The 9,608-nt window shown below is 41.6% G+C and overlaps 1 protein-coding gene across 2 annotated transcripts; it reads right to left on the bottom strand.

The window, feature by feature from the left end:
• Positions 1-5,061: 5,061 nt before the first annotated feature.
• On the bottom strand, positions 5,062-9,252 carry LOC147890961 (pentatricopeptide repeat-containing protein At5g27110-like). 2 transcript variants are annotated; one of them, XM_087389727.1, is made up of 4 exons: positions 8,690-9,252; positions 5,984-8,599; positions 5,570-5,675; positions 5,062-5,458 (listed from the first exon to the last, which is right to left on the bottom strand). In XM_087389727.1, the coding sequence occupies exons 1-3, from the start codon at positions 8,700-8,702 to the stop codon at positions 5,599-5,601; spliced, it is 2,706 nt and encodes a 901-aa protein (XP_087245853.1). In that variant the 5' UTR covers positions 8,703-9,252; the 3' UTR covers positions 5,062-5,458; positions 5,570-5,598. The 2 variants fall into 2 exon arrangements, with proteins under 2 accessions (XP_087245853.1, XP_087245852.1); XM_087389726.1 differs by lacking the exons at positions 5,062-5,458; positions 5,570-5,675 and having other exon boundaries at positions 5,698-8,599.
• Between the last annotated feature and the right edge of the window lie 356 nt (positions 9,253-9,608).

The raw sequence follows: 9,608 nt of genomic DNA, 5'->3' as shown, positions 1-9,608 counted from the left end.
ATTGTTCCGAACAAAGCAAAAGATATGTAGTCAGGTCTTTGTTCTTTCGCTTACAGGGAACACTAAAGGAGATCGGCGATTAGTTTTGTTCGCTCTCAGTTTGGATAGGATCCTGTGAAGAACAAAATGAGAAAATCAATTTTTGATGTCTCTGTGACGCTTGAAGGAGATGCATTTCACAGGAGGTCGTAGAGATGTAGCTCCTCTGTAGTTCGCACTGGTTGTGTCCTGCTGTAGTCCGTGCTAGTCACTGTTGATTGCTGTAGCGTCTGGGTGCATTGTTGCTTGAGTGCTCGTTGCTGATTTCAAGCCATATAATTGCTCTACACCTCTTTTCTTGCCCTTTGTAAAGGCCCCCTTCAAACACCTCATGCATCCAGTGGGAATACGAATTGTAGTAATAGCGCGCTTCACTGCCACCATCTTTAGCTTTGATAACCTCCACGGTGCACGAGGTAAAAAAATACGCCCATTTGGTCTCTCTTGTGGCCAAGCTTCACGTGTAGTAGCTAGTCTACTTGTGGCTGTTCATAAATCCTCTTGTCCCAATAGACGTTGAAGGATGGTGTAGATTTGCTCGCTTAGAGGATTGTTGCGTGTATTGAAGCCCATGCTACTTGAGTTGAGTCTGGCTATTGTAGAGGAGACGTAGGATAGCTTAAGAGTCGTTATATGACTGCTAGGTAGAAGAAGTGTTGAGTAGGCTGTAGATAGGGCTACTATTGTAGGAGCAGAGAACCAAAAAACCAGGAAGTAAACCCCGAAATGGGTAGAGGAAGACCTCTAATGTATCATGAAATGAGCCTTCTCTAAAAACTCAAACCTGTCTCAAAGAATATGAGAGACCTTAAAGCAACGGAATCCTGATCTTTCCAATCCAAAACGAAGATAGAATGGGTAACTCTCTCTCTCTCTCTCTCTCTCTCTCTCTCTTAGAAGATTATGAAGGAATCGCTCTCTTTTAGAATGGGGAGACGAAAATTTCATAAGAACTCTCCTTTACAAAAACATTAAGAAACCAAGAAGGAGCTCTCCATCTAAAAGACTAAAACTAACTTAGGAGAACTCATGAGCTCCTAAGGCATGCCTATAACTGATCTAGGAGACTAGACCTAAGTTCTGATACCATGACAAGCATACCTCAGGATCTATGGAGTGCTCTAAGGTGGATGGAACCTATGTGGAAACATGATGAAGAGAATGCTCATGACATGTACCTTAGGTTCCAAGATAGATTAGCTTGGACTCATAAACAGAATCTGGAGTGAATGTGCATTTCTTCTCTACTCAACAATACATGATAGGCCTCTTATATAAAGAGTGCCCTTAGAATAGTCAACACTTGTGTGATCCTCTCATCCACATCTCTCCTTGTGGATATCCTCAATCCACATCTCTATATCTTCTAGTCCACATCCTAGGGTGGTTACTTTAATTCTTTCCTATACCATACCTTAGCCTTTTATACTATGTGCTCATGGCACCATATCTCAACAACAATGCCACGAGCTCCCTTGTCACGATCGAGAAGGTCACTTACTTTTCATTAAGCCACTTTACGACTAGAGATTTGGTGCAGACACTCATCCGTTTACATCTTCAGAAGCAAACCATGGCAAGTAAATGAAAAGCATAGTTTCTTTCATGTAGTGCGTTCTTATTTAACAACTTGCTCATGCTTTCTTGTTTTTGTTTTCTGGCACACAAAACACAAATGGAGAACATCATCGACAACAAAGAAGAGCCAGCAACAAACCGCCAACACAAACAGATGAACCACATCACATAGTTTACAATGTCACGTGCATTCCAACTAGTAGACATTATATAGGACACGTGACAAATCTCTCGAGAAGGATCGCCCAACATGGGAAAAACCCACCAGCAGAGACGGCGATTGATTTTGCAACTCATCAGCCATTCGATGAGAATTTTGAGGTGAAAATTTTGGACACTTCAGAAAAGGTAGACAAAGATCGCATGTTAGAACAGTACTACATTCAAAAAAGCACCACCAACTTGGACCGTTAGGATACAATATTCTCAATAGCCATCCTGCGAGGTCTCAAAATTATTATTTTTTGAAAAACAGACAACTATTATAAATAAACGGATGTATCTTTTTTTGGATCTCCAGCAACAACTTTTGCTTTGTTTCACATCTACAATTTAATATCTGTTTATCTTTGCATGTGACTAGTAAAGAGTTCAAAATTTGCATCTTGTATACATTTATTACAACTCCTTTTGCATGATTTTACTCGAAGTATCGTACTTAAAATATGCATAACTACCGAAACACATCAAAGAAACAATCCACTTTGGAAGCACAGTGCATATTCACGACACGAATGCACCGTTTCATAATGCGCTCAGTGGCATATACATCCTTCAAGAATGCTCTTCCATGGTTCAGCCCACATAACCACATTGGATATTTGTTCTGTGTTACTAGAGCAACCTAGTCAACCATACTATTTGCAAAAAAATCGTAAAGCGTTGCTTGGAAGGCAATGCTAAAATGGAAACCTTCAAAAGATTGTGTTTTTATTATGTAGAAGCTACCATGTAGAGAGGGATGAAAGTTATTTTCATATTATTATTATTATTGGCCCTACTAAGGGTTTATAGCAAGGTCTATGGAAAGGTGGGATTCTTTTGGCATGTGTTGTTTTTGTGTATTTCATCAACATAACTTTGGTTAGATCGTTAAGTTAGTGTTAAGTAGTGTTTGTTTTACTTTATTTACCATAATCCTAACATATGTGTAACCTTGCCCTCATTCCACGTTGCCATTTCTACCTTGCTGCGTCTACCTCTCCCATCTTCCCTGTGTTGCACCATCGCCCTCTCCCTCTGCCATGCAAGGGCATCTCTATAGATCACTCGCATCCTTGCATGTGTGGATTGGCGATGTTTGTTTGCATTGTGTTTATGAGTATTTGTTTGGCTAAGGGGTGTACTTGACTCTTTGAGTAAATGTTTTTTATGATTGTTAGTTTGTTTTTTTTTTGTTGACCATGGAGTAAGAGCAATTCGGTTGGGTTTTTGTAGCTATGTCTTGATTCATTCTCTTTTCCAAGGTTTTCACAATTGGCGTTAAACGCTTTTCATATCATGGGAGTTGTCGGATTCCTTGTGTCTCCCTTTTGTATGGCATTCATGGCGCCATAGTAGAAACACCTTATTCGAAGATAGTGACGATGGTGCAAACTTTACTTGCCTTTCTTTATGTTATTCACGCTAGCGGTGGGTTATGGATGAGTACTATCGGACTAGTTGGTCTCACTATTCCTGCCTAGATGGCAACTCGAGCCATGTGAAGATTGAGCAAGCAAGCCACAAATATCATTAAACAAGTTAGGTAGCAACTTGTGAGTGCCTAAATAATTATAAAGAATTTCTAAGCTTTTTGCTATGGGCTTGCAACTTTGCACTATTTGTACTCATCTGGAGAGATTGGCCAAGGCTTAAATATGACCATTCAATGGATACTGTCAATCATTTAGAGAGATTGGCCGTGGCTTAAATATGACCATTAAGTGGATACCATCATGGAATGAGCTATTCTTGATCTCTTTTTCTCTTCTATTGACATGTGCATGCTTGCTCTCTTTCTATCTTTTGTTGTTATGTTAAAAATGCGAATGACGACATAAGCCTACACAATGCACACAATAGCCGACCTATTCCTTCCCTTGACTTGCTAGAGATAAATACCCATCTACTCAAATATAAATTGTTAGTCAAAGAGTGGAAGGTAGATTCTTAATAAATATTTTGGAGTTGTTATAGGCTACATACCAATTGGAAACACATTTGCTAAATAGATATACTTTTGAATGACATACTCGATCCACTTGATGGTATTATGATGCCTTTTACATTCATTGTACTTTTGGCATGAATGTATTAATGTACAAATCTTGTTATTTTGTTGCACATACATTCCTTTGTTCCACTTTTACATTTTTGCAAATTCAATTATTAACTAGGTTACAATCCAAATAGCCACAAAATATTAAGCATTCTTTGCAAGCATTGTTGTGTAAAACTTGGGCAGCGGAGACAAAATGTTCAAAAACACATTTTTACGTCAACAATGTTTTTATGAGTAATTTCCTTTAAAAAAATGTGTTTTTACATGTTTATCATACATGCTCAATCGTCCTATAACTAAAAATGCATTTAGAAGAGCAATTGCATACCAAAAATACATACCTTTGCTCCACTTTTGAATTCAATTGTTAACTAGGTTACAATCCAAATAGTCACAAAATATTAACACTAAGCATTCTTTGCAAGCATTGTTATATAAAACTTGAGCAATGGAGATAGAATGTCCAAAAACACATTTAGATGTTGGCAATGTTTGTTTTTTTCGTGAGTAATTTTCTTCTAACAAAGGTGTTTTTACATATTTATCATACATGCTCAATTATCCTATAACCAAAAAAGCATTTAGAAGAGAAAATGTTGCAAAGGATTTCAAAATCAAAACCAATTCAGTAAAATCTCATACACAAAGAGAATAGGAATAATGTGGTTTTCAAAAGCGATCTCTTATGTACATTGTATTCTCAAATAAAATATAGTGAAGATTCCTAGAGGACAATGAACTTATCTTTTCATCCATGGATTCGTTCATATATGTTGACACATTGTCATCTAAAATAGAAACATATCATGCCAACACAAATTTCACATTTCAAAAATATAAAAGCTTGATTTCAACAAAGAAAACCAGAACAATGCAATTAGTTATACAGTATGGATAGATGGCAATCTATCCATGTACTTTTTGGAAGGAATACAATAAAAATACATTTTGGACAATTCTAAATGTTGATGAGGCCATAAACCTTGTTTGGACCACAGCACTTCGCACAATGTGTGCCAAACCAGTGTAGTTGAAGAAACAAATGATGCAACCAAAATTTCATTCTTGTACCAAAGAACCCTACTTTCACTCATGGTCAAGTAGATGTCAATTAAGATGCTGAGCTATGACCAATCAGAATAAACACATGGATGAGGAAGACACGCTTGATTGCATTGTCATGTTACCACCGACCACTTAAAATGTAGAAAATCATTCCCTTGCCAAGAAAAGACCATCTACTATCGGCAAGTCTGAGAACATGATTATGCACTTACCCATCGTCATGAACAAAGCAGACCTGACTTTCTGTTGGAGGAGCCCCCATCCAGCACCTGCTCCACCGGGCAAATGGCTCGTATGCATACCAATTGTCAAGGCCACAAAGTGGGCATGAGACCATGGAAAGCTCCACGGAGTGATCGAATGCTTTGCAAGGTGTCAAGCTATTTTTGCTTGTCCCGCAATGAACTCGGGGGAATTCCTACTGAGTAAGCAGAACAGTAATCTTCAAAGAGCTAGGTCAAAAGCTCCTGGACCGTATTAAATGAGAACTATGCTAAGGTGGTTTGAGCAGAACTGCAAGAAGAAGCAGCAGTTTACGTCAGTAATCATTGTCAGAAAGTACAAAAATCCAAAGGCAAAAACACGAAAATCCTTAAGAGGTATAATTTGCAAAGACCACCAAACCTTTGAGTCTGTCGATTTCAAAATTTCACTTATAGAAACTGCACGCTCAAAAATAGCCTTGCCTTTCCCTCATTCCAGCAGCAACATTTCAGATAACAGGAGGCTCCTGTACATGCAACAGTATCACCAGTAATCCCCACAAACACAATTTCCCTCCTTGAAAACATGAAAGCAGATTGCATCTCTGACAAGAATTGTCCGTTGCTCTATCCTTGATATACGTCTAATGGTCGCATGACAATCTTCACAAACCCGGAAATTTTTTACAACACGTATGGGGTGTCCCCTTGGGAGTATTGATCAGTGCACACACAGTAGCCAGCTTCTCACTGTGCCCACATAATGCAACTTTCTTTGCATCCTCAGATACATCCGTTGACACAAAATGGAAATCTGGTATATAGCCTGCCTTACCCATTTTGGAGGAGAGATCATCTAGCTTTGCATATATATCCTTGCTTTGGGAATGTCTCATACTGCCTGCAACAAATGTATGCACAATTCCACCAACCTCAGGCCAGCTCTGTCCTGACTTCTTATAGGCTTGTTCTTTCACTCCCATACCATCAACCTCCTCCTCGTCCTCCATGTGAGCACCTGCATAAATGTTACACATCAAAACATAAGCTGTAGGATCCATCTCATCCAATCGCAATGCATGTTCAAAGGCCCATCTTCCAAGCTCCACATTACCCCACTTTCGACAAGCACCCAACACAGTATGCCACACCAATAGAGTAGGGTGGAAAGGCATCCTCTCCACCATAGCTATAGCCTCATCTAATTGCCCAGCACGACCAAGGAGATCCACCATGCAAGTGTGGTGTTCAACACTCGGATCGATGCCATATTCCTTGCTCATGGCCTCAAAATACTTCTGGCCCTTCTCCACTAATCCCGCATGACTGCATACCATAAGAACACTTAAGAATGTGAGCCTGTTTGGCTTGATGCCTTCTCCTCTCATTCTCTCAATCATATTAAAAACGATGTTACTTTCTCCTAGCTGGGCATATCCTGCAATCAGTGAAGTCCATGAGACAACATCTCGAACTGGTAGCTTGTCAAACACTTCCCGTGCTTTTGCAAGCGAGCCACATTTGGTGTACATGTCAACCAAAGCATTGCCAACAAAAGAGACTCTTCCAAATTCATGCGTGGCAATCTCAGTATGTATTTCTCGTCCCTTGTCTATGGCTCCTATGCCTCCACAAGCTTTCAGACTGCAAACAAATGTGACATCATTTGGAGGGACACCATCCAGCTGCATCTGTTTGAAACAGTTCAGCGCTTCTTCACCGAGCCCATGTTCAGCATATCCTGCAATTAGTGCAGTCCACGAAATTACATCTCGAACTGGCAGCTTGTTAAACACATCCCGTGCTTTTGCAAGAGAGCCACACTTGGCATACATGTCTACCAACATGCTGCCAACAAAAGGATCTGCTTCCAATTCTTGTCTAGCAATCTCAGCATGTATTTCTTGGGCCATGCCTATGCCCCCTATGCTGCCACAAGCTTTCAAGCTGCCAACAAACGTTGTAGCATTTGGAGGCACGCCATCCAGTTGCATTTGTTCGAAACAACTCAGGGCTTCCTCACCAAGCCCACGTTCAGCATAACCTGCAATGAGTATGTTCCACGACACCACACATTGCACTGGCAGCTTCTTAAATGTTTCCCGTGCTATTGCAAGAGAGCCACATTTGGTATACATGTCAACCAATGTGCTGCCAACAAAAGCATCTCTTTCCAAATCACGCCTAGCGATCTCAGCATGTATTTCTCGGCCTTTGTCTATGGCTCCTATGCTGCCACAAGCTTTCAAGCTGCAAACAAACGTGACAGCATCTGGAGAGAGACCCTCGAGTTTCATCTGTTCAAAACAGTCCAGTGCTTCCTCACCAAGCCCGTGTTCAGCATATCCTGCAATTACTGTGTTCCATGATACTACACGTCGAACTGGCATCTTGCTGAACACTTCCCATGCTTTTGCATACAAGCCAAATCTGGCATACATGTAGACCAAGGTACTGCCAACAAGGGGATTTTTTTCCACTTCTTGTCTGGCAATCCGAGCATGTATTTCTCGGCCCTTGTCTATGGCCCCTATGCTGCCACAAGCTTTCAAGCTGCAAACAAAAGTCACATCATCTGGGAAAACCCCCTCCAGTAGCATCTGTTCCAAACAGTTCAGTGCTTCCTCACCAAGCCCATTTGCAGCATATCCTGCAATTAATATGTTCCATGGCACTACACCTCGAACTGGCAGCTCGTCAAACAGCTCCCGTGCTTTTCTAACAGAGCCACACTTGGCATACATGTCGATCAAGGTGCTGCAAACAAAAGGATCTCTCTCCAGTTTCAATCTGGCGATTTCAGCATGTAATTGGCGGCCTCTTTTCGCATCTTTCAATCTAGCAGAAGCCTTCAACAGGGCCAGAAACGTATACTTGCTAGGATGTACAGAAGCCTCTTGCATTTTCTCGTACAGATTCAGGGCATGCTGTGATTCCCCACTTTGAATATAGCCCAGGATGAGAGAAGTCCAAGAACGCTCATTCTGATCTGCCAGCTTGTTAAAGACCTGCTGAGCATTGCACCTGCTTCCACAGTCCACCAATGTAAGGACAAGGTAGTTCCCAAGAGATCCACGAGCTTCCAGCCCACTTTTGCAAATATAGGCTTGCAAGCGTTTGGCATGTGCTAGATTTTTATTTGTTCTGCATTTCTGTAAGATGCAAAATATGTTCTGAACTGAAGGCAGATGGGGGACCCGTTCCAAAGACGTGAGTGCCTCCTCTAAGCTCAGCATCTCCAAGTCACAGTTTTGTCGCAGTTCTTGTACTTTGGATGCATTCACCAACTCTCCAGACCTAAAGCAGGTGCCTGCTAGCTCCTCCACAGAGCCAAGGTATTCATAGTTTGACCGGGCCAGACAACTGGATGCTTTGGCTCCGTGCATTCCGTTGCTTGTGGACTCCTTTTTCTCACACATGTCTTTTCCCCGACATAGAGTGTACCAGCCGTCTATACAAAGCCATTCCTTGGTATTTTAGGCTTCAAGCCTGGGAACCTTAACATACTTGTAAGACGGGAGTGTAGGTTTAAAGCTTTTACCTCTGTCACCCATCTACTTTTAACTTTCAGTTGAGCCATCACGGGGGATTCGTGAAGTACGCCCGCCATAAGTGCCCTGTAATTGAGGGTATGACCACGATGAGGACCAGTTGCCAGAAGTGTGTCAAGTACGACACTTCGAGCTCAACACCGCTATCCAAGCCCCCTCTTAACCTGTACATGCTGCGCATACAATGTTCCCAGATCCTGCAGATAATATTTGCAGGAAATGTGTGCCGCACATACTCGTAAGCAAAGACAATCTGGGGACATCTGACCAACGAGAATGGACGCAGTAGGCAGTGCATGTCTTTGTTGTTGCTCCACCTCCATTGGGTCGCGCCAATTCGTCTGCTACTCATGCCCCTCACCGATTGCTGCCTTGTACAGGAGTGAGAAGAGTCTTCAAGGAATCTTTGGCATTCGAACAACTTTGATCATTTACTGCATCTTAAAATGTCTTATTTGCAAAATAAAATTTCAACTTTCAAGACCCCCTCCACCATTCGAATACATCACTAGGCATCACTTGCCTTTGCTGCTCTATGCTCAGTTTACACAATTCAACTAATTCAACTAGATCGGTGGCCCTCTCATGTCGACACAAAAAATCTCCCCCCACACACACGCTCTTTGCCTTTGACTATGTGTGAGTGTGTCTCATTCACAAACGCAAGTGTGCGCGCACACACACAAAGGCACTAAAATCTCTCTCTCTCTCTCTCTCATACACACACACAAACAAATTCTCTCTTGTGACTATTCCCCTCACACACAAATACACACACACACATGCGCGATGTGCGCGCGCACACACACAAATTCTCCTTCCTCTATCCCTCGCCCCCGCCTAATGCACACACTCACAAAGAGGCACTACAATCTCTCTCTCATGCGCGCGCACACAAACACACACAAA

Source organism: Dipteris shenzhenensis, chromosome 18, assembly GCF_047967505.1.
Source record: "Dipteris shenzhenensis isolate YYH24624 ecotype China chromosome 18, Dip_SZ_1.0, whole genome shotgun sequence".
Lineage (NCBI taxonomy): Eukaryota > Viridiplantae > Streptophyta > Polypodiopsida > Gleicheniales > Dipteridaceae > Dipteris > Dipteris shenzhenensis.
The sequence above is the reverse complement of the archived record's forward strand: the minus strand, read 5'-3'. Positions and strand labels throughout refer to the sequence as shown.